Source organism: Penicillium brevicompactum (assembly GCF_028827555.1).
Source record: "Penicillium brevicompactum strain IBT 35665 chromosome Unknown utg000006l_segment0_segment0, whole genome shotgun sequence".
In the NCBI taxonomy this organism is placed as follows: Eukaryota; Fungi; Ascomycota; class Eurotiomycetes; order Eurotiales; family Aspergillaceae; genus Penicillium; species Penicillium brevicompactum.
The window spans coordinates 633,729-656,962 of NW_026623209.1; the positions used below are offsets into that span (position 1 = coordinate 633,729).

Consider the following 23,234-nt stretch of genomic DNA (forward strand, 5'->3'; position numbering starts at 1 on the left):
GTTTGCAGTCCAATGTATCTTTTCTCTCACCGCATCCACAACGTGGAAGATGAGGATATGTAAAAAGATGGATATGGTTGGATCCTGGGGTTGCTAATAAGTCGCGTGTGATAGGTGCCTCGCACGGCTCAGAGGACAGATTTTGACCATTTATTTAATGCCTCGTACTTTTGTCTCTTCCCTTTGCAATCCAGATTCAAGGATATTCTATGAAGGATTACTCCGTAGCTTTGGTCTTCAACACGGCAAAGCAAAGACCCGTGAGACGAGAGACAACGGTACATCGCTGTCTATATCCGTCCAGCCTCAACATATAAGCTCAGAGTTAGCCAATCAGAAGCCATCTATAAACTGTTTGATCAGCAAACAAAGAAAAAAGCAAACATTAGTGTCAAAGCCAAGCTTGCATCGCCACTACTCTAGCCTGGTCTACAGGAAATGGGCTCCGCAATCTCAGATCCTGCTGCGCTGAACGCGAACTTGACGCCGCATCCGCACCGTGGATCTTGATCTGATCATCAACGATGCCTTTTTGCCGTCGAAGGTCTGGCACCACTCTGGGCCAATCTTCAAACATGGGGTGCATGGCTTATGCAGGTTGATCCACACTAAAACTCTAGCTGCATGTGCTGTCTAATCGGATTCGCTCGCTACTGAATTCAATAACATTCCCTGGTCAGATCTCACCGCGCGTCATATGAGGATCACTCGTATCTTTGCCTTTCTCTGTTGGGTATTTGGTAGCCGAGCATGAGATTGTCGGGCAGCAATAGCTCGCGAGGATACTAGCTGAACCATTGGAGGCCAGAGACTGTCCCCACAGTGACACAGAATGTCCTGGAGGGAATGAGAAGCAAACATCAGCTGTTAGGTACTTTTGTGTGAAAAAAAAATGTGCATGCATATGCTCAACGCGGAAGGCTGCCTCTTTAGTCCGTCCCCGCATCCCAAGTGTCCTGAGACTTACGCTCAGGGAAATGAAATGACCTCAGATTTGCACCTGCAGCTGATCATTTAGTGTCTGTTAGTATCCAATCAGTGTATGTTTAAAGAAAATCGTCAGGAAGGTAAGAATAGGCCCCTACGACAGGCCCCCACGTGACGTCTTCCAGAAAGGGAAACACATTGTCTGAGATTATTTGATCTTCAAACCACATATTCTCCTCTGTTCCCTTCTATCTGCTATCCTGTTCAGCTTTTCTATCTTGATAGTCTCTCTTTAGCTTCACAGTGACCCATTCTACGAGCCGTCAATGTTTTCAGCCGCCAGCTCGCTCTTTCGCCGGCGTGCGGGCCGTGACCCCGCCACCAGCGCTCACTACGAAGTCCCGCTGTACACAAATGCAGCTTACTACCCAAACTGGCGCATCTATCGAAAAGAACCACCTTCGTCTCTGAGACTGGGGTTTATTTCACATGTGTTCTACGCATTTGCCTGGTAATTCCAGCCAATCACCTAAAAGGTTTCCGTTTAGATGGCTGATGCGCTAACCTCAAATCGGCTTCCTGCAGGGTCAAAGAAGACGGCACTGTTTACGTATGACTTCTCTGGATGCCACGCTCAGTTCCATGCTAATGCTTCCTAGTTGAGCGATGAGTGGGCTGATACTCAGATGCCCGTTGATGGCACTGAAGGTTGCCTGCGGGCATTTGCCCAGCTGAAACAGCAATATTCCAAAATGCGCGTCATTCTTTCTGTTGGAGGGGGTGGCAAGGGCAGTGAGAACTTTGCCGCAGTCGCTCACAGTCGTTCTCGGACAGACACCTTTGTTCAGACGGCTCGAGCGTTGGTAGACCAATTTGGAATTGATGGAATTGACAGTAAGATCCCTAGATCTGATCTCAACGAAGCTAGCTGGTATACTGACACTACCTGCAGTTGACTGGGAACATCCCTCGGATTCTAAGCAGGGCAAGGACTATGTTCGTTTGCTTGCGCGCCTTCGCGAGGTGCTGCCCGCCCCACGATACGTCCTTACCACCGCGCTCCCTGCTGGCCAGTGGGCACTCAAGAACATCGATCTTTCAGCAGCGGCCAAGTATCTAGACATGATTAACCTCATGACCTACGATTTTGCCGGGCCCTGGGAATCCGAGACCGGTCACCAGGCGCAGCTCTATGGATCGGGAGTATCGGGTGATTCGTCCGTCTCATACGTCGTGTCGCAAGGTGTTGCCCGTCGAAAGATCATCCTTGGTGTCCCAGTATATGGACGTTCTTTCTTGGGCAGCAACGGGCCAGGCCAGCGCTACACGGGGCACGGTGGAGAGGAGGGTGTCTTTGACTATCGGGATCTGCCTCGACCGGGCACTCAGGAGTACCACGATCCAAGAATAGGTGCAGCATCCTGTGTTGGGGCTGACGGTGGATTCGTCACCTATGATACCCCGGGAACCGTCAAGCAAAAAGCTGAATTTGTGACCTCGGAAAAGCTGGGTGGTCTATTCTACTGGCATGTTTGTTCTGATGCTCGAGGACCGCGCAGTCTCATTGAGACCGGCTACAATACCCTACACGAGATGTGAGCGTTCAAGGTTTTGTCAAGTTGGTCAACGAAAAAGGTGGAAGTATAGTTTTGGGGAAAGGAATGTCAACTCTTGGCAAGGAGTTGGGATTTTCAATATGTTTTGGAGCGCATGATGTTTTATGCGCTCATGGGCCGGTTCACTGTTATTGTCTGAGGACTAAGTTGTTCCTCCATGCATTAATACAGAAGTTAGTATTTTGTTATGAAGTTGTTACAAAGATACATCGGTGTTTTTACGGAAGCCGATGAACGATCATGGGACAACCGACCGCCGAGGTACGATTGGAGTTAACACAACTCCACCCCGCATTAGTTATATCTTCATCTCTGAAACACTTCCAGAGTGGTATTTCAAATTTCTTCACTGTTTTGGTATATTCATTATGTCACCGAATCAACCAGCTACAGCGGATAGTGGCTATATCACTGATCCGGCACCGCTGGAGAATACGTACTCCTCGGATTCCAGTCTCCAACGGGCATTGGAATGTAAGTTTCCGGTTTTCCATTGGCTGGACGTCTCTTTGACACCCTTACAGGGTACCTGCCATCAACAACCTTGCAGGCTGTACGACCACACTTCACTCAACTGGGTGCCGAGGCTATTTCTGAGCGGGTCCGGGAATGGAGTGGCGATGCCGAACGTAATGTCCCCTATGTGAAAAGTCACAACGTTTGGGGTAAACGATATGATTATGATCGATTGGTTACGACTGAGGGTTGGAAACAACTTGGTCAATGGGGTGCTCGTAATAAGTACGATCTTGAAGCCAATTCTAACGTTTACGAGGCAGCACGTTGACTTTGAATAGGATAGTGTCGGCTGGCTATGACCAGACTCTAGGAGTTGACCGAAGAACTGTTCAATATGCGCTGTGAGTACGCTCTATGTAACCAGGTTTTGTGGCGAGTACTCATTGAATGCAGCAACTACCTCTATTCACCGTCTTCTGGGCTGTATTCCTGCCCAATCAGCATGACGGATGGAGCTGCTTTTATATTATCTTCCAGAATCAAGGACTTACCCTCTGATCATCCATTCCACGCTGCATACCGTGGTTTGATCTCCGAGAAAGATGACCACTGGACCTCAGGGCAATGGATGACCGAAAGAGCTGGCGGAAGCGATGTGCAAAACACGGAAACCTGGGCTACTTACTCACCACTAGCTCAATCAGGCTCTGATCCACTTGGCGATGGTGACTACCTGATCAATGGATTCAAGTTCTTTTCTTCAGCAACCGATGCCAATCTTGCCCTGCTGCTTGCAAAGACCCCATCTGGAAAGCTGAGCACTTTTCTCGCACCACTACGGCGTACAGTGGTGGGATCCGATGGAGCCTCCAAGGTTGTGTCCAATGGAGTCAGAATCCATCGTCTGAAAAACAAACTTGGCACAAAGGAACTGCCTACTGCCGAGTTGGAATTGAAGGATATGCGGGCGCATCTTATCGGCGAGCTGGATCACGGTGTTGTCACAATCGCACCTCTTCTCAACGTCACCCGGATACATACCTTCGTTGGCTCACTCGCCGGATGGCGCCGGGCTATCAGCATCACCAAGAGTTTCGCCAAAGCAAGAACGACCGTCGGCGAGCCTCTTTGGTTGATCCCAATGCATCTTCGACTTTTGGCAGACTTGGAAGTGAAGCACCGTGGTGCAATGAACCTTGCCTGGTTCACAGTCGCCTTGTTTGGTGTTGTTGAGGATAACACGTCTTCATCTACCACACTCACGCATTTACCCCAGCCGGGCAAGGAGGCGAACGTGGTTTTCCGCACATTGACTGCCACCGCCAAAGCTGTCATCAGCAAGATGGCCACCCTCGGGATCCAGGAATGCCAAGAATCTATGGGCGGAGTAGGCTATATGGATGAAGCTGACGAGCCGGAGTTCAACATCTCGCGCATTCTGCGCAACACATCTGTCAACTCCATCTGGGAGGGTACAACCAATGTTCTTGCTAGTGAGGTTGTTCGATTCCTTATCAAGAACGATAATCTTGATGTCTTTTCGGCGTGGGTGCAGCGAACGTTGGCACTCATCCATAACCCGGACCTTCGCGAAGCGCTGACAGCGGCTTGGTCTACCCTTCGCGCTCGATTTACTTCTCAGGACCCCGCTTCAACCGTTGCTGATGGTCGCCGTTTCATGTTCTCTCTTGCTTGGGTTGTGTCTGGAGCCCTTTTGGCTCTCGATGCCGAGCGTGATCATGATTCGACGACCGCTGAGATTGCACGTCGCTGGGTGCTAAGTGCGGAGGGTGGTGTCGGAGACCAAGCTTTCCACGATATTGTTACAAACCCGAAAGTAGCAAATATTGCTTCAAATGGTGAGGAGCATTTGCAATGGGATTGCCGCATTGCGTGGGGAATTGGCTTGCCAGCGGGGCGAGCATCCGGTCATAGATCGTTGCAGAAAGCGGGCTCCAAGCTCTAGTGCAATCCTAATCTCATTGTACCTGGCTGTGTCTTTTGCTAAGTTTGCTACGATAAATCTCGGGTGTTTCTATCAAATGATATGTGGCCAGGTTGTATTCACTGGCTCGTTAACAATGCCTTCTAAATTTGTGACATGGGCTCGGCTGAACGTAAATATAGGAGAATCATGAGAGTGCATTACTACCGCATGAAAAGAATAATTTCAACTTAGATCTTAGCAGCCCGGTAACCCGTCGACGCTCCAAGCGGGAGATCCACCCCCCAAACGATGCGACAGTCCCACGCAGTCCTCTCATGCTGGCTCATGCTTTCTGGCGACATGGCAGAATGCCGATAAATTAGTTCTGGGAATCCAAACTCAGCAGGTATTCCTTGTCCTTCAAGTACCCATCGTCGTGCTACTTCACATGCAACCCCATCGCGATCTCGCTGGGCATCTAGTGAGAGAAGGACCCCACTGATCAGCCATGCAAGAGTGAACATGACCTGGCGACCGACCGCCAATACACCCACAAGACCACGTTCATCTTGGCCAGATGCAAGCTTTACAGCCAAGTCATTCCATGTAGCTTCGAGCGTAACTTTGAGGCTATTGTGTGAGATATGGCGAGTACAATCGGTGATCCAAGTGCCGAAAACTGTAAGGCTCCTCCCATTCGTCAAATGTCGGACCGTCTCGCTGGCAAGAACATTGGTTGTTCCTTCCCATACGCTATTGCTAGCTGTATCACGCCAAAGACGACTCACGTTGAACTCGGGCTCCTCAGGCTCATCTAAACAACGCGGGTTATTATGTGGTATTCCAAAGCAGATCGTGTGCCGACTCACCCATATACCCAACGCCACCCATCGCTTCCTGGCATTCTTGGAAAGATAACGTGGCAGACTTGCAGACAACCGCCTTTGTAGTCGATGTGAGGGCACGCAGAACTGTTGTTGCTATTGATGGAGAACCCCGGAGGCCATCGTAGCAAGAAGGCAAATCTGTTGGAAACCCATTATCGACAAAACTGAGAAGTGATGAGGTGAAGAATGCTAGGTGCAACCAGCCACGGTGCTTCACTTCCAACTGAGACAGTACATTCAAATGCATGGGGAATGTCCACAACGGTTGATCGATAGTCGTGCGAGCACGAGCAAATGCTTTGGCAATGTCCAATGCCCGGCGCAGACACGAAAGGGCTGTTATAAAATTATGACTGCGAGTCACGTTCAATAGCAATGCGATAGTTGCAATGCCGCGATCTTTTGGTCCGATCAGATGAGCGCGAACGTTTGTGAGCTCCGTCTCGGCTGTTGGAAGCTCCTTTGTGCCCATCTTGTTCTTCAGTCGATGGATACGAATGCCATTCGATACCTTCTTTGATTTTCCATTCTCGCCAGTGATTTTAATTGTAGTCGGGGCCACAAAAAGTGATAGCTCGCCTGACTCAGTCTTCGCCAGAAGCAACACGATGTCGCAGTCGGTGGCACTGCAGAAGAATTTGAAACCGGAGAGCAGATAGTCGCCTTGTTCAATATTACCGAAGCGACCAGTCTTGTGTTCTGGCGGAGAGTAGACTGCCACAGTCTCGCTATTTCTAACATCGCTACCACCCGGGCGCTCTGTCATCCACTGAGCAGATATCCAGTTGTTCTCTCGAGCAATGAGACGTGCATAGAGTTCATGGAAAGGATGGTCTTGTGGGAGTCCCGCAAGCTGATGTCGAACTAGTCGTGCCGCCCCCGAAGTCATGGAAACCGGGCATGAGTATGCAGCGGATGAAGCCGAAAAGATGTAATTGCTGCACTCATAAGCCAATGACCATCGTTCAAAGCCGCAATACTAACAAAGCATGTTGGACCACGCGCCGATACGATTCAAATCCTTCTTCATATCCGAGTCCAACGACACTTGACTGTGGTTCAGCCTTCACTTCATCAAACGGTCTTGCATTTGCTCACCCGTTGCTGATACCCCATCTGCCCAGTTCTTTCCATCCGGTACTAGTGATAAGACGGTCCTTCTCATATCTTGCCCCCCAAACGTTGCGTGTCTTGACATGGGGTTGTTCTGTCTCGGCGTTCCCAATCAAACTATTGATCTCGTCCGAGATCGCCTCCGATCCGAACTTCTGCAACTCGGGTGATATCTTTGCGAGCAAGTCTTGCGGAAGATGCCCTACGAATAATGACGGGCTTTAGTATTTTTTCCGGGACTCCAACGCGAAATGTTATTGCAAAGAAAGATGCTCACATTTTAAGATTCTCTGAAAGGCTTCATCAGAGGTGGCCGGATTCTCCAATGCCGGGTTCGAGAGGATGAAACCTTCATCTGCTGTAGAGGGCTTGAGGTTTGACATTTCTCACCATCGAAACCTCCAAATTTGAAGATGCTAGTAGCTGTTCCAATGATTCGCGTGCCTATTATAGTCTCCAAGGTTGCAACGCCATGCGGGGTTGTGTCTTTCCATAGTTGTCATCCGAGCAAACAGGGGCTGGCAACGAGATGCCTCACCGATTGGCACCGAATATCACCGAGACCGGCCGGAATAATGCTCAAATGAAATTTGACTCGATGCTCGAAATCGCCGAAGGCGACGATCTATGCGGGGGTAATTGCCGTGTGCCGGTTTCCGATGGTGTAGTCCTGAAGGTCGTGAATGAATATCTTGTATAACAATCACCGTCGCGTGGCCTCGTTTCAGCAACCTAAAACATCAAGAGTCAACTTTGGAAGCAAGAGACAAAAATGTCAAAAGCCCCTCAGAGCATGGTCCTGGAGCCCAAGCCCATCTGGAAGCCATGCACGCCGCCGCACCAAATTCCCATCAATATATATCGGGATCATATCAATCAGAAATTCAATGAGCAACTCAAATCTTCCCAAGAGTTGCACCAATGGTCTGTATCCAATCTTCAGGATTTCTGGATAGACTTGCATGCATACACACAGATCATCCCGGCTTTACCTCCGACCATAACATCCGCATTTGATGCCAAAGCCCCAATAGAGACCGTGCCTGAGTTCTTCCGCGGGGCCACAGTCAATTATGCCGAGAATGTGCTTTCCGGGCGCGATTTAGACAAAGTTGCGTTGGTTGGAATCCGTGAAGGTCAAGATCTTGGCGGGGAGGTATGGACATGGGGGTTGTTAAGAGAGAATGTGAGGAAGGCTCGAAGTGGACTTCGGCAAATGGGTGTCAAAGAGGGCGACCGAGTTTCCGCCATTATTTCCACGAGTGTTTGGTCAGTCGCCTTGTTTTTGGCCACTGCGAGTATTGGTGCCATTTGGACAAGTATTGCTCCAGATCTAGGAGAAGAGGTTTGTTGACTTTCTACCCACGACTTCTGCAAAGCTAATTGGGACATAAAGGGTTGCATATCAAGACTACAACAAGTTGCCCCTAGCATCCTGTTCGCTGATCAGGAGTCGACTTATAAAGGCCATTTCCGGTCCAACGTCACCAAGATACAAAAAGTCGTCAACGCTTTGCGCTCGAAACCACGGGTGTTCCTGATCCCCATCGCAGGTAACCCTACCAATGTCCCAGTGCCCGCATTTTACACCCTCAGTCAGTTCTTGTCCGCTTCAAAGGACGATGAATTGGCATTTAAGAGGCTGCCTTTCTCTCAACCGCTCTACATCTTATATACCAGCGGTACAACAGGCCAACCGAAATGTCTGGTCCACAGTCACAGTGTGATTCTACAGCACAAGAAAACTTCGGTATTGCACAACTCACTGACGCCTAATGATGTTGTATTTCAGTACAGCAGCACTTCATGGGTTTTATGGAACATCATGATCGGTCACCTCTCTGTCGGCCCGACTCTGATTCTTTACGACGGATCTCCCTTATGGCCAACTGCAAAAGGATTAGCCAAGATTGCTGAATACCACAAGGTAACTTATTGGGGATGCTCCCCGCGTTATCTGCAGGAACTTGAGATGACAGGGTGCATTCCGAAGAATGAGTTTGATCTTTCAGCCCTGCGGATGGTACAAACCGGAGGCTCTCATCTCGGTGAAGACCAATATCACTGGTTCTACCGTGCTTTCCCTTCAAGGGTCCACCTTACAAGCGTCACAGGGGGAACAGATCTAGTGACATCCTGGGTTGGAACAGACCCCGCTGGCCCGGTCTACCCAGGGGAGATTCAGCTGCCCATGCTTGGGCAGGATGTGGATATTGCTGATCCTCTCACTGGCGAGTCGGTCAAACATACTGGAAAGCATGGCGAGTTTGTCTGTCGCCAGCCTTTCCCGTCTATGCCGGTCTTCTTCTGGGGTGATCAAAGTGGCGCAAAGTACAAGAGCACGTATTTCGACAAGTTTGAGAACTGCTGGGCCCAGCATGACTGGGCAAGCTACAACCCGCAAACAAAAGGATGGCAAATTCATGGAAGAAGGTGAGCAGTATCACCAATTTGACCTCATTTGAGCTGAGAAGAACCAACATCCTAATGAAGCCCCACAGCGACGGCGTGTTGAACCCACAGGGCATTCGGTTTGGCTCCTCCGATATCTATTCAATCACTGAATCTGCGCCATTCAACTCAACGATATCAAATACATTGTGTATCGGAAGAAGAAGACCGCATGATACCAACGAAGTCGTGTTCCTTTTCGTGGTCATGCAGGTGAGCAGGCAATTCACTGCCCAGATTGCAGTGGAGCTCAAGGACGCAATTCGAAAGGGACTGAGCAGTAAACATGTTCCTCGATTTGTCATCGGTGTGAGAGAGATTCCCATGACGGTTAACGGAAAGAAGGTTGAGACGCTGGTCAAGCAGGTAGTCTCGTCCGGTAAACTGCCGGAGACTATCAGCAGTACAGTCATGAATCCGGAGTGCCTCGATCAGTTTAAGCAGTACTATAGCGTTGAGGTGCAGGAACCCAGCAGTTCAAGGCTATAGACCCACAGTACTATTCATCGCGATAGATTCGAGGCCACAAGGACCCTTAGGGATTCAAGAACCCAATTCGGGTAGACTACCTGCAGGCTATCTTTTTTTTTTTCCAACGCCCGATGAGAATGTTCAATTGATTCCATGATTAAATGCCCAGATGTTGCTTTGAATCGCTAAAAGCGTTCGGGGGAATGTCGCAACACAGAATGGACCCTTCATTCACCCGCGACCTGTTTTGTGGAACTGCGGATTTTTGATCATTTCATCAACCTCGGTGGCCACACTGATCACCATATCAGCAAATGTGAACACACACTTGCACAGATGACCAATCTAATCTGAATTGTACTTGATTTGTCTAAGATATCTACGAGTCATCCAAGTGAGGCCCATCAGCGATGGCGAATTTCCCACCCACAGCTCGTATCGGTGTTCGGGTCATTGGACCAGCCGACTCAATTCAATCCATCACACATGGATTTTGGCTGCGGTACGAGGTCAACGGATTATAAATTCAGATGCACCATAAAAAGGAGCACCATTCCATCTGGGCTTTCATACCGATCAACAATCTATCACAATGTCGCAAGGATTAATCTTCATCACCGGAGCCTCTGGGTTTATTGGCAGTGCCACTGCACTGGAGGCTGTCAAAGCCGGATATCGCTTGAGAATCTGCCTTCGCAAGCCGTCTGAACAGCTGAAGAGTGTACTATCAGCGTATAGCAAGCAGATTGAGTTCGTCATCGTCCCAGACATCACCGACGAGTCGGCGTTTGATGGCAAGCTACAAGGCGTGGACTACGTTTTCCACCTTGCATCGCCTCTACTTCATGGAACCGACAAGGAGACTTACTTCAAACCGGCCGTGGAGGGGACCACCGCGTTGTTGAAGGCGGCGGCAAAGGTGCCGAGCATCCAGAAAGTGGTAGTCACATCCTCGATCGCTGCGTTGATTCCATTGACTGGACTTCCAGAAGGTGGTGTGATCAAAGGTATTTGGGATGATAGTTCGGTTCACATTCAAAATTCAACACTAACGCCCTGCAGAGGACAATGATTGGGATTTCTCAGTCGATGTGAATGGATCGTTCGAGGACCCGGAAAACCCAGCTGGGACCCAAATGCGACTGTACGTCGCCTCGAAGCACCTTGCAAACAAAGCAACCTGGGACTTTTGGACAACCACCAAGCCACATTATGCATTGGTCACGCTCCATCCCGCCTTTGTGTACGGACACAATCTCGTACAGACTTCCGCCGACGGTGTCTGGTCAGGCTCTAACGCCAACCTGTGGGGATTGATCATGAAAAACAATCCCAGCTCTCTGACTGGAGTCCACATTCGCGATGTGGCCGAGGCTCACGTCAAAACACTCGATCCGAAGATCGTGGATGGCTCGAAATATCTTCTGGTGGGACCAAAGTCCTCTGGCGCGGAGATTGCGAGCATCGTGCAGAAATATTATCCTGATTCCGGCGCGTTGGTCAATGAGAACTCTGTTGGAAGCGTCTGGCCAACCGATACGACCAAGGCTGAGGCCGAGCTTGGAATTCAGTGGCGCTCATACGAGGAGATGGTTCGGGAGATCATGGATCAGCAGCTTGCCTTTGTGTAAAATAGGACCAGCCTAAATTTGTCCGGGAGTAGCTAATGGATTAATCATCAAGATTTGAAGCCATAAAGCGTAACTAACACCGAGTGCACACGTCCATGGTGCACTGGGGGAGATGACAAATGCAAACAAACCAAACATGTGTGCCTGATTTCCAAGGAAGGACCGGAGAACATCCTGGACAGCTCCAACCTTCAACGTAACTCGATTCTTTCGTATTCTTTGTCCAGAAAACAGTCTACATAAGCCCGTGGTTCAGGGTTCTTCCTAATTTTTCATCGGGTTCCCGCACTCTACTCACATACCCGACCCCGGCAAAATCCTCGCCGCAACCGCGACGACTCTCGACACGCCTTTTATCCCGGCACTGGCACTTGAGCTTCACCAAGGATGGCCACCGAAACCGCAAGCGCAGCTGCGCATGTTATCTCTGCCGAACCGACACGAGACTCCAGCTACAATGATTTCACTTTCATGCCCTTCTTGCGCAAGAGCTTCGGATTCGGACTCGCCAGCGATGTGCCCGTCTGCAAAGCCTACAGCGAGGGCCATTGTCCATTAGGACCTGCTTGTCCAGATCGCCACCCTACTCCGTCGCGCGTCACCACCTCAACGACCACAGCATCCGGAATGGCACCTTCGACCACGCATGGGTCACTAGTTTGCAAGCATTTCCTGAAAGGACTGTGCAAGAAAGGATTGAAATGCGAATATCTTCACGAGTACAACCTTCGCCGGATGCCGGAATGCCAGTCATTCTCACGATCCGGATACTGCACCAACGGCGACGACTGCCTATACCAACACGTCCGCGAAGAGGCACGTTTACCACCATGCGAGCACTACGACCGCGGATACTGTGAGCTGGGGCCCCTCTGCGCGAAGCGACATGTGCGTCGACGCCTGTGTGTCTTTTACCTGGCTGGGTTCTGTCCCGATGGAAAAGCTTGTGCGAATGCTCACCCCCGATGGACGGAAAACCTGCCTCGACCTACAATGCGCGCCGAGAAGACGGAAGAAGAGCTAGAACACGAACGAACACTTATTCGGGAAGAACAAGAGCGGGAGAAGGAACGGGAAAGAGAATGGCGCAACGAACGTGGGCGAGGTGGTGGATTTGGACGTGGCCGCTTCCGCGGGCGTGGAAGGGGTTAGCTTTCTTTGTACACCGACTCTTTTTTTTCTTCTCTCTTTGGCGACATTTGCATGGCATGGAGTGGGGGAGCTCAGCAAGGGCTCGTTTATTGTTTTTGTTCCATGGCACTTGCTGGGGTCATCCCTAAGATACCCTATTAAATACGATCAGACAACAATTAAGATAAAATATTGGTGATTATTTCCGAGATGCAACAGCCCCGTTTCGGAATGGGTGCCCGCTAGCAAAATCGTACTCCACCCCTCCCATATCTTGCCATGGCGTTTTGGGAAAATGGTATTCCAAGAAGCTCCGAGTATCTCTATTAGTGCCGAGTGAAAGCCACCGGAGCTGTACGCGCCGAAGTCAGCTTACCGATCGAGCTAGACCCTGGCCAATACATCGTGGGCGCCTACGAATTTTGTAGTCTGAAAGCAACGGTGTCGACAAGGGCGATGAGTCGGTAAAGACGTAAACGTTGAGTGAATGACATCATGATAAATAAGTCTTAGAAATTGCTAGATAATCTACATGTGCGGAATGCTCCGTGCATCGTGTTATATCCGCAAAAATGGCCTAAGCAACGCCGAACCCCCATAACAAAGTCGATAGTCTGACCTGCAGAACCAATTCTCGAGCCCACTAGCATAAATTTTCATTTGTCAGTCCTCAGTAAGAATTGCCTAACCAAGCTGTATATCCGGGTGGAGTCGGATCGACCAATTATGTCACCCAATTGATCTGTCATCGATGACTGATTGGTGCTATGGAGCTTGCTAATCGCGGACGGTACTTACGTTCCCATACTGGCTATTATGGTGAGACATGTACCCAAGACCAAAGACCAATTCCCGGCGGGGAGAGAGAGCTTGGAGGAGTATATCTAGACTGCCCCCGCCCTACTTAAATTCCAACAACGGTTCCTATTCTCTCCTCTTTCATACTCCATCAATATATTTACAATGGCTCCCAAGGTTGCTATCGTCTACGTACGTTGTTCACAATCGCCATATATTACGGTTCGCTGCTAATCCCTCACACAGTACTCCACCTGGGGTCACATCCAGGCCCTGGCCGAGGCCGAGAAGAAGGGTATTGAGGCTGCCGGTGGTGAAGCCACCATCTACCAGTATGTTGCACCGCTCGTCTGAACTGCTTTCCAATTACTAACAATGGCACCCTAGGATTGCCGAGACCCTGAGCGAGGAGGTTCTTGGCAAGATGTACGCTCCCGCCAAGGCCAGCTACCCCATTGCTGAGCCCGCCGATCTTCTTACCTACGATGCCGTTCTGTTCGGTATCCCCACCCGCTTCGGTAACTTCCCTGCTCAGTGGAAGACCTTCTGGGACAAGACCGGTGGCATCTGGGCCTCCGGTGGCTACTGGGGCAAGCACGCTGGTCTCTTCGTCTCCACCGGTACCCAGGGTGGTGGCCAGGAGTCCACTGCTCTCGCTACCATGAGCACCCTCACTCACCACGGCATGATCTACGTTCCATTGGGTAAGTCTATTCACTCCTCAACAGGCCCATGAGGTGGATTCAGGCTAACCCATCTTCACTAATTAGGTTACAAGACCACCTTCGCCCAGCTCTCCAACCTTGACGAGGTTCACGGTGGATCCGCCTGGGGTGCCGGTACCTTCGCTGTAAGTTGATACGAACATTCTTCCTGAGATTCATTTCTAATGCGCTACACAGGGTGCCGACGGTTCCCGCAAGCCTAGCCCTCTGGAGCTCGAGATTGCCACTGCCCAGGGCAAGGCTTTCTACGAGACCGTCTCCAAGGGCCAGTGACTGCATGGCAGTTCCGACTCGAAGCCGGAGCCATCGACTCCTGCTGCTGAGCCTGTCGAGAAGACGCCTAAGCAGCAGGAATCTCAGGACACCCCCAAGAAGGAAAAGGACAGTGAAGGCCCTTGCGGCTTGCCTAAGAAGTGTGTGATTCAGTAAATGACTCCCCTCTTCTTCTGGTAATTTTCTTTCTTGATATCCACCCTGGGGCGTTCTCTCGGCGTTCGATGATTATGACATATATGACCTTGGTCCAACATAACATAATTGAATAATGTTTCAATGTGGCATTCTCTTGACTACAAATACTTGACAATGTAGCCTCGTTTGGAAGGCTCTATCCAGGTATCATATCCACCGACATAGTGCTCTTTGAAGTACTTGTGTACTTTCCACATAGCATTCCCGTGTAATTAGTTGTCTAGTAATCTCCCTTGGAACTTTATGTCTAGTCAGCCATTTGACAGCTAAAGATAACTACTGTATAATCTGTTTCATACTCTCTAGCTATACTGCGTACTCAGACTTCACTTCAAGATTACAGTATTTGTTTTACCGAGAATGCCAAAGCGATCAAAATTACTCACGGCGGGGGGCCGTTCGTGCATTACCATACCGCCCGCCGCCTGTGACGTGACCAGGGAAGCTTCGAGTTGAGCTCGGCTTTATCTCCAACCTCAATGCCCTTCTGTCTCCATGGATCTATAAACGCTCAGATTGTAACCCTATCAACTTTCTCACTCCTTCATCTACTCTCACCTGCATTTTCGTAGGCGCCATGACGGCCTCCATCCTACTGCGATTTGAGAGTCGGAACGGTCAGTTTCGACTCACGGTCAGCCCGCAGGAACTTTTCCCTACGCTTAACCAAAAGGTATTGGATTTATCAGTTTTGAGCGCTGATTTACTTTTAGTGAATGCCTACAGCTAATCCGAACTTTGATGCCAGATCCTCGAACATCTTCCAGCAAACACTGAAGCTTCATCGATCGCTCTTTCAAATAAACCGATCGGCACAGGTGGGGAGGAGAGACAATTGTCAGACCTCCAAGGTGTCTCTCTGCAACAGGCTGGCTTGAAGTAAGTCTATCGATGGCCTCTATGTACAGGTTGGGGACATCACTTACGCGCCCTGGTGTCTAGGCATGGCGATAAACTCTTTGTTGGGTACGACGAAAAGACACAACAGAATGGATCTTCGAATGGTACCACAACCACCACCCTAGAGCACCGGCTCAATGGCGCACCTATTCCGGCGCAACAAACGGTCCCGATCCGCCCACAGCCAAACCCTTCTGCCTCCCTCAAGAACCCGTGGGACTTGGTGCGACAATCTCCGCTGGACAACTTGCTGGACAAGAAAGATGGGAAAATCAAGCGTGGGATGGACTACAAGATGTGCAGACATGGTCCACGGGGAATGTGTGACTACTGCATGCCACTTGAGCCATACGACAAGAATAATATGGCAGAGAAGAAGATTAAGCATCTTTCTTTCCATTCGTACTTACGAAAGATCAACGCCGCGACCAACAAGCCCGAGCTTGGAACTTCCTTTATGCCACCTCTCAACGAACCATACTACCGAGTGCGACCCGACTGCCCTTCAGGGCATTCCCCATGGCCAGAGGGGATTTGCACAAAGTGCCAACCGAGCGCAATCAGTCTCCAGCCCCAAGAGTTCCGCATGGTTGACCATGTCGAGTTCGCCTCACCTGAATTGATCAACTCCCTCCTTGATTTCTGGCGCAAGTCTGGTTCTCAACGACTTGGCTTCTTGTACGGAACGTACGAGGAATACACCGAGGTCCCCCTCGGCGTGAAGGCCGTTGTCCAGGCAATCTATGAGCCCCCGCAAGTGGGAGAAGTTGACGGCATCACACTCCATGATTGGCACAACGAGAAGGAGGTCGATGAGGTGGCCAGCTTGTGTGGCTTGCAAAAGGTCGGTGTCATCTATACTGACCTGCTTGACGCCGGTCGTGGCGACGGCTCCGTGGTATGCAAGCGGCACATCGACTCATACTTTTTGTCATCCCTTGAGATCGCCTTTTCCGCCAGACTACAAGCGCAAAACCCCAAGGCTACCAAATGGAGCCGTTCGGGACAGTTCGGTTCCGATTTCGTAACTTGTGTTCTCACCGGTGATGAGACAGGAGCTATTGCCATCAGCTCGTACCAAGCATCTGTCTCTGCTGTCGAGATGGTCCGAGGAGACATCATTGAACCCTCTGCTGACCCAGCTGTGATGCTGGTCCAATCCGAGCATGACGAAGATATCGGAAGCAGGACCAGATACATCCCCGAAGTTTTCTATCGAAGAATTAATGAATACGGTGCCAGCGTTCAGGAGAACGCTGAGCCGAGTTTCCCAGTCGACTTCTTGCTAGTGACCCTCACCCACGGATTCCCAACAGAATCGAACCCCATATTCACCAACAGCCGCTTCCCTATTGAGAACAGAGAAGTTATTGGCGAAAGCCAAGAACTCCGACACGTTGCCCAGAAGCTTATGTCCCACGGTGACACCGACAAGGCTATCCAAGGCGTTTCCGACTTCCACATCCTGTGCTTCTTGCATGGTCTCAGCACATTCAACAAGGTTAGTTTCCCAACAAGCAATCAGAACAATATACATGAAGCTGACTCTATCATCACAGGACGAGGAATCGTTGCTCTGCCGCGTCGCACGAACGAGATCCCCGGCGGAGGGAATTCAGCTTGTGAATACCCCAGGATGGGCCACATTGATGACAATTCTTCAGGAGAGTGGTGAGCGCCCCCCTAAGCGCCCCTGGCCCACCCCGGCCGAGCCTTCTCGGACGTCTTCCCAGGATTCCCAAATCCGCAAGCGTCGCAACCCCCAACCCTCCAATTTACCCCGCTCCATTTCTGCCAGCCCCGAGAGTGAGCAGCTTGCTAAGAGGTTTAAGGGAGCTAGTTTAGAGTGACGTTTTTCGTACTCTCGCCGTTTTTCGTCCCAAAATCCGATTCCGCTTTCTTTCCCCGTCGCATCCCCCTACTGGGCATGGGTTATTGGGTGGATCTTGAATGGTTTGGTCGCATGGCTTGCTCAGACTTATCGGCCCCGAGGCTGAGGTGGACTTCGTCGGATTGGGAGAGACTTAGAGATAACAGATACATTGAAATAAGACAGCACCTAGACCAGCTGATTTCATCGAACATGATTTATCCCGATGCCTCTCATGCCAGGGCGCATCCATAAATGTTCCTCCAGAACTTAATCAAATAAAATTCGCTCGATTCCACAAGCGTGTACTCGGTATAACCCTGATATCCCCTTTTGAGGACTCATAGGTCAATCCCAACTTTCACGGTCACCTAACTATAGCCCATTTGACTCCCGCGGTCGCTCTTCATCTGGGCAGTATCGTGGGAGCTGAATTCAACCCCGATGTTGACTTAACCCTCCGCCTTAGGCTGGTCTTTGGGGCGATCTCAAACCTTGGAAGGGGTTCGATCCAGGTACTACGAGGTCAACCAGAAGACACTTGCTATGGGGATATTACGGCGATAACCACGAAAAGGGATTTTATAGTATCCATAGATGCCTACGGATGGTTTGGTTGATAAGGTATGAGTGTTAAAATTATATACGTCGAGTCTCATATTACAAAACGCCATCAAAATCGTAACGCGTGATCCATCATTGCTTTGGGCAGCCGTTGCACTTTCCGTCAACACTAAAAAGATCGATAACTCCCATATTCAAATCCCAGAATAAGACATCGGAAAGGACTGAAAATCATGCCTGAGTTGCCTCAACCAACTCTTTCAATCGTCGTTCCAAAAGTTCTCTGCCCTGACCTGTCTTCCAAACCTCATGCGGTGCATCTTTGGCCACATCCCAAGAAAGAAGATTATCGGTGATGTGCGACAGGTCCTCCTGACGCTCTTCCCAAAGAGAGCTCTTTCGAACTTCCTGGCCCGAGCTGACGACAACTACTGGAGCGTGACCCATTTGGACATGACGGGCAGACTGGATTTCCGCAGCGGTCATCGTCACAGCAACAAGACTCTCCTGCAGCTTGGCCTTGATATACTTGCCAGACTGGTAAGCTGAACGGCCCATCACGCGGTCTTCACGGGAGCGGCCTCGTAGAATAGCACCGGCAAGTCGATCCAGACCCAACGGGGAAACAACGCCACGGAGCCAGAGCAGGAAGCCGCGACCCGGTCGTCCAACGTCTGCTAAATACTCCTCATGAAGCGGGTCGATCATGAAGATGCCTCGTACTTCGAGGAGGTTGCGACTCGCAAAGAGCCTGGAATAGAGACTCCCAACTCCAGCCGAGACAACGATCCAGGGCCCAGTCTCGCCTGCTAAGGCCAACGCCTCGGCTAGCACATCTGCCGACATACCTGCTGAGTGAGGCGAGGGGGCATTATCAGACCACCCGAAACCTGGACGATCCCAGTAGCAGTATCGGCCGATCGATCCCCTGCTGTAGACATCATCAATGAAAGGCTGCAAGGTGTGTTCAACAGGCCCATTGCCACCTTCGAGAAGAATCGTCGGAGAATCATCGTTGCTGGATGATTTGTTCCCGAAACACGCAAGGTGGACCTGGTAAGAGTCGCCATGGACCAGGTACCTCGTACCAGGGGCCTCCAGCCCAACATCAAAAGCACGCAGGATAAGTGTGGCAGTGAACAACACAGTCGCGATCGCCATGGCGGCGAGCAGGATGGTCTCTGCGAATACAGCCACCCACTCAATCAGCGACCTTCTCGTCTCCTCTCGGCCAGTCAAACGCTCCTCCTCCTCCCGTTTACCCCATGCAACGGCCCGATTCTGCGCAACCTGATATGTGGAGATCAGCGTCACCCAAACAACAGAGGCTATTCCGACCCAACCCTCCTCGAGTCGGATCCGAGGGACCGCGAGAATAATTATCATGTCGACGAGAAGGAGGGCGGCAAGGATTATCCCCCAGATCGTCATCGGCTTCGAAGGCACTGCGAAGAATAGCAGCCCAACCACCAAATACGCCGTCGCGAGAGTTGTGTATGAGAAAGCGAAGAATCCTGATCCGCGTGGGTGGATCATTGGCGGGCTGACGAAGATGGATACAAGTAGGAAAGTCCACCATATGAAGCTGAGCGCTAGGGCGATGATCGAGACGCCGCGGAGTGCGCGTACGGTCCATAGGTTATACGGGGATACCTGGAATTCATTGTCAGATCTTGGATTCTCCCATCAATCTCTGTATTTGAGTTGACTTACTGCTGGATCATCTGGGCTCAGGTACCCCTCGTTATCGGGGAGCAATCTGCTGTGTTCGGTTGGTTCGATTGTCTCAGAGGTATGGTCCTCATGAGTTGGGGCTTCATATGCCTCTGGGGTAGACTTATTTCCCCAAGGAGACATTTTGATCGAGTGTAAATTGAAATTAATCTTGAAGATTTTCGATGTTGGTCAGGGGATCCAAAGAGTATATGTAAGAGAGCGATGACATCATGCATTCTCCAGGCGTTCCCGGTTTGTGGATCGACAATCGATCGACGGCTATGGCAGCAGTGGGACAAGCGTACCTATTTTACCTGTTTACTGCACTCACTAGAACCCTTGCACTCCAGGGCTTGGGATTTTGAGTTTCTCGGCTTTATTTGGCTTTAATGAATTCAACTATGCACTGCTGTGGACACTTGATCGACGTTGGCTTCACTCCAGGGCTCCCATACGTCTTTTTTTGTATGCCACGGTACAATGTATATTTGGATTTCATGCCACAAGCAGGGCTCACCGTTAATTATTGATCGAGCAAGCAAAGATTGGATCGACTTTCGCGTGTCGAGCATAATTCAATCCATCAGCCATATCTCACCTTCTCCATGGTTCCAAACCAGTCATCTGCTGCCAAGGACTCCTCTGGAGAAGCATAGTTGATGATTGTGCTCTTCGTGGTGGTGTACGCATGATAAGCTTCAACCCCATTCTCACTACCAACTCCGCTGGCATTTGTTGCACCGCCCCATGGGCTGCTGGGATCGTTTCGGTGGTGGGTGTTGACCCAAGTGATTCCAGCTCTAATTCGCTCTGATACTCGGAAAGCCTGAGAGACATCTTGAGTCCAGATACCGGCGCCCAAGCCAAACTCGGTGTCGTTTGCCAAGGAAATCGCCTCCTCTTCATCCTCAAATGTGGCCATAACAATCACAGGGCCAAATGCTTCCTCCTTCCAGAGGGAAGTCTTGGTCACACTTTGGCTCTCGGTGGACACCAGCACAGTGGGCTCAAAGAAATATCCCTTGGAAAAGTCGAATCCGTCAAGGTTACTTCGATTCGTCATTCGTTTTCCGCCAACAAGAGGGACCGCGTATCGATGCTCTTGGGCCTGCTCGACTAGACGCTCCACTCGTCGAAGCTGTCTCTCCGATATCAAGGGACCCATCGTGGAGTCCTTGTTGCTCGGGTCTCCCATGCGTTGCGTGATACTCTCAACCTTGGCTTTGAGCTTATGCAGCAAGGCATTAATGATAGTGCTCTGCACAATGATCCGAGTGCTGGCCACGCATGTTTGCCCACTCGCAATAAAGCTACCAAAAGCAATTCCATTGACCGCCATATCGATATCGGCCTTCTCAAACACAATTACAGGCGCCTTTCCTCCCAACTCCGCAGTATATTTTGCCAGGTTGCTGCCCACGATCTTGCCAATCGCCCTCCCAGCTTCAGTTCCACCTGTCACATCCACTTTCCTAACCAAAGGGTGCTCAACAAGTGCTTTTCCAGTGACAGCGCCGAGTCCAGGCAGGACACTGAGCACGCCATCTGGAATACCGGCCTTCTGGAGAATCTTGGCGAGTAAAAGTGTCGTCAAGGGAGTCAGCTCACTGGGCTTGATAATGACGCTGTTACCTGCAGCAAGCGCAGGCGCCAGCTTCTTAACGGCGATCAGCAATGGGTGATTGAAAGGTGTGATCTGAACGACAACTCCCAGTGGCACACGATCGATGAAGTTATGCAACTTCCCCACGGTCGGTAGAACAGAACGTTCTTCAACTCGAAGCAGCGAGGCATAGTACTTCAACCACCTCGTGAGCGAAGGGACCTGCGCATTCATTTCTCGAATGACTCGACCAGTCTGTCTTGACTCTAGAGGAATGAGATCAGGCAAAGCGTCTGTCAAAAGCACTGCGCACTTCTCGAGAACATCTGCACGATGGTGACGGCTGGCGCGCGACCATACGCCAGATTCGAATGCTTGGTGAGCTGATGTGATGGCGATCTCTACATCTGATTGGGACGCTGTGTGACATCTGACGCATGTTAGGGCAATCCCATCGATTTTCTACATAAGAAGACTCACATGGCGAAGGTTTCTCCGGTTGCTGGATCTTCGATGGAGATGCTATTGAGATGTCAGTATGGTCTTGATCTCGGCGCGCCAGATACATATTCGTACGGGTCGCCGTGGCCCTCCTGCTCTTTACCCGCCAGCCATAGCATGTGAGTGTCCATATTTAGATAATTCCCAAGGTTTGATTCAGTTGATGAAGAAAGAAGGTAATGTATCTAAGTGCTGATGCAATTTTAAAGTTGGACAGGTAGAGTCCTGGCTTATCGTGGAATGAGGGGAATGTACCCCAAGCATGCACCTTTTCTGACTAGCGAATGCCCAGGTTCCTCAGACCGCAAAACACCTGCTAAATAAAGAACTGGGAGTCCAAGAATATTGCTCGTAGAAATGCAGAAACCTTGAAAAGTGGCTGTAAGAGAAATCTGTTGTTCTATATCCAAATGCCAGAGTCACGATGATATTCGGTATTTGGTATTGAAAGATGTTGGTATGACATGTAAAATACACTATCTTGCACCAAAACAGCCTCGGAAGCGGACAACTCCCGAGGTCTTCTTAGGATTCCATGTTTGTAGATTCGACTTAAAACTTTCAAAGTGAACAAACGACGGCAATATAGAAAGTCGGCCATTGGGTCCCATTTGCGCAGGGCCAGAACCTTGGGAATCGACGCGGCCCCCCCACGTCGATCACTGGTCAAATGACACCCGACCTCGTTTCATCTTCAACCCACCATGTCCGTCTATGCTACCTTTAGCGCAGCGCCTGCCTCGGTGATCAAGGGCGTCAAAAGGTTACCGCAGCCTGTCGGAATCCGACCAGAGCATATTGCCGACGAGGAAACCCTCCTCTATCTCAAACCCCAGTATGATCACCGCTCGCCCAATGAATACACCATAAAAAGATACTGGGACGACTCCAATATGTTCACAATCACTGGACACAAATATGGCGACACTCCAGCGCGCGAATTCCGCGATGCATCAGGTCTGCCGATGTTTCAATCCCGCGCGACAGCGTTAGCATGGAAGAGACCGTTGCGCGTGCGATTACCGGGTAACGAGGAGACTGAGCTGGTTGACTTCCGACTGGGCCCGAATCGAGTGTCCAAGCTCTCATTTCGCAACGCGATGGCCCCGGAGGTTGAAGAAAAGTCTTACAATATGGTGGAAGTCGAAGTTCGTGATATGGACACTGCCGCGTGGACCGGCTGCTCGGCCACCGTGAAGGGTCAGAAAGTACTTGATATACGCGAAAGCATTACTATGAACAGGAGTTTACCAAAGGGGAGGGCAAAGGGTGATGTTTCCTTGATGCCGAGGCAAATACTTGAGATCACTGTCGCTGAGGGTTTTGACATGTCACTGGTAAGCGCTCTGTCAATAGTGAAAACACAGACAAAGATGAAGATGAAGCTAACATACTCAGGCTGCGCTTATTGCTGTTCAAATGGCGGATACGAGATTTAGCACAGCCCCTCCGCCCCGACGCTAAGAATGAAAA

General features: G+C 50.4%; 11 protein-coding genes across 11 annotated transcripts; 8 read left to right on the forward strand and 3 right to left on the reverse strand.

The window, feature by feature from the left end:
* Positions 1 to 1,679: 1,679 nt before the first annotated feature.
* N7506_008427 (glycoside hydrolase family 18 protein) lies at positions 1,680 to 2,526 on the forward strand (the record flags this gene model as incomplete). The annotated part of the gene is made up of 2 exons (XM_056957720.1): positions 1,680 to 1,821; positions 1,880 to 2,526. The coding sequence occupies 2 exons, from the start codon at positions 1,680 to 1,682 to the stop codon at positions 2,524 to 2,526; spliced, it is 789 nt and encodes a 262-aa protein (XP_056807110.1).
* An 870-nt stretch (positions 2,527 to 3,396) lies between these two features.
* N7506_008428 (putative acyl-CoA dehydrogenase) lies at positions 3,397 to 4,968 on the forward strand (the record flags this gene model as incomplete). The annotated part of the gene is made up of 1 exon (XM_056957721.1): positions 3,397 to 4,968. The coding sequence occupies one exon, from the start codon at positions 3,397 to 3,399 to the stop codon at positions 4,966 to 4,968; it is 1,572 nt and encodes a 523-aa protein (XP_056807111.1).
* A 209-nt stretch (positions 4,969 to 5,177) lies between these two features.
* On the reverse strand, positions 5,178 to 7,312 carry N7506_008429 (uncharacterized protein; the record flags this gene model as incomplete). The annotated part of the gene is made up of 5 exons (XM_056957722.1): positions 5,178 to 5,743; positions 5,799 to 6,754; positions 6,801 to 6,863; positions 6,915 to 7,131; positions 7,207 to 7,312. 5 exons carry the CDS (start codon positions 7,310 to 7,312, stop codon positions 5,178 to 5,180), a joined length of 1,908 nt encoding a protein of 635 aa, XP_056807112.1.
* Positions 7,313 to 7,701: 389 nt separating this feature from the next.
* On the forward strand, positions 7,702 to 9,869 carry N7506_008430 (uncharacterized protein; the record flags this gene model as incomplete). The annotated part of the gene is made up of 3 exons (XM_056957723.1): positions 7,702 to 8,274; positions 8,326 to 9,362; positions 9,431 to 9,869. The coding sequence occupies 3 exons, from the start codon at positions 7,702 to 7,704 to the stop codon at positions 9,867 to 9,869; spliced, it is 2,049 nt and encodes a 682-aa protein (XP_056807113.1).
* A 574-nt stretch (positions 9,870 to 10,443) lies between these two features.
* Positions 10,444 to 11,482, forward strand: N7506_008431 (uncharacterized protein; the record flags this gene model as incomplete). The annotated part of the gene is made up of 2 exons (XM_056957724.1): positions 10,444 to 10,858; positions 10,914 to 11,482. 2 exons carry the CDS (start codon positions 10,444 to 10,446, stop codon positions 11,480 to 11,482), a joined length of 984 nt encoding a protein of 327 aa, XP_056807114.1.
* A 387-nt stretch (positions 11,483 to 11,869) lies between these two features.
* Positions 11,870 to 12,634, forward strand: yth1 (cleavage polyadenylation factor RNA-binding subunit YTH1; the record flags this gene model as incomplete). Its single annotated transcript, XM_056957725.1, has 1 exon — positions 11,870 to 12,634. One exon carries the CDS (start codon positions 11,870 to 11,872, stop codon positions 12,632 to 12,634), a length of 765 nt encoding a protein of 254 aa, XP_056807115.1.
* A 942-nt stretch (positions 12,635 to 13,576) lies between these two features.
* pst2 (putative NADH-quinone oxidoreductase Pst2) lies at positions 13,577 to 14,565 on the forward strand (the record flags this gene model as incomplete). The annotated part of the gene is made up of 6 exons (XM_056957726.1): positions 13,577 to 13,603; positions 13,658 to 13,743; positions 13,799 to 14,115; positions 14,182 to 14,261; positions 14,314 to 14,391; positions 14,440 to 14,565. 6 exons carry the CDS (start codon positions 13,577 to 13,579, stop codon positions 14,563 to 14,565), a joined length of 714 nt encoding a protein of 237 aa, XP_056807116.1.
* Positions 14,566 to 15,184: 619 nt separating this feature from the next.
* npl4 (nuclear protein localization protein 4) lies at positions 15,185 to 17,357 on the forward strand (the record flags this gene model as incomplete). Its single annotated transcript, XM_056957727.1, has 4 exons — positions 15,185 to 15,280; positions 15,356 to 15,486; positions 15,550 to 17,008; positions 17,067 to 17,357. 4 exons carry the CDS (start codon positions 15,185 to 15,187, stop codon positions 17,355 to 17,357), a joined length of 1,977 nt encoding a protein of 658 aa, XP_056807117.1.
* An 815-nt stretch (positions 17,358 to 18,172) lies between these two features.
* Positions 18,173 to 19,798, reverse strand: N7506_008435 (DUF2417 domain-containing alpha/beta hydrolase; the record flags this gene model as incomplete). Its single annotated transcript, XM_056957728.1, has 2 exons — positions 18,173 to 19,594; positions 19,655 to 19,798. 2 exons carry the CDS (start codon positions 19,796 to 19,798, stop codon positions 18,173 to 18,175), a joined length of 1,566 nt encoding a protein of 521 aa, XP_056807118.1.
* A 442-nt stretch (positions 19,799 to 20,240) lies between these two features.
* Positions 20,241 to 21,892, reverse strand: N7506_008436 (aldehyde dehydrogenase; the record flags this gene model as incomplete). Its single annotated transcript, XM_056957729.1, has 3 exons — positions 20,241 to 21,690; positions 21,741 to 21,782; positions 21,837 to 21,892. 3 exons carry the CDS (start codon positions 21,890 to 21,892, stop codon positions 20,241 to 20,243), a joined length of 1,548 nt encoding a protein of 515 aa, XP_056807119.1.
* Positions 21,893 to 22,465: 573 nt separating this feature from the next.
* Positions 22,466 to 23,225, forward strand: N7506_008437 (uncharacterized protein; the record flags this gene model as incomplete). Its single annotated transcript, XM_056957730.1, has 2 exons — positions 22,466 to 23,098; positions 23,160 to 23,225. 2 exons carry the CDS (start codon positions 22,466 to 22,468, stop codon positions 23,223 to 23,225), a joined length of 699 nt encoding a protein of 232 aa, XP_056807120.1.
* Between the last annotated feature and the right edge of the window lie 9 nt (positions 23,226 to 23,234).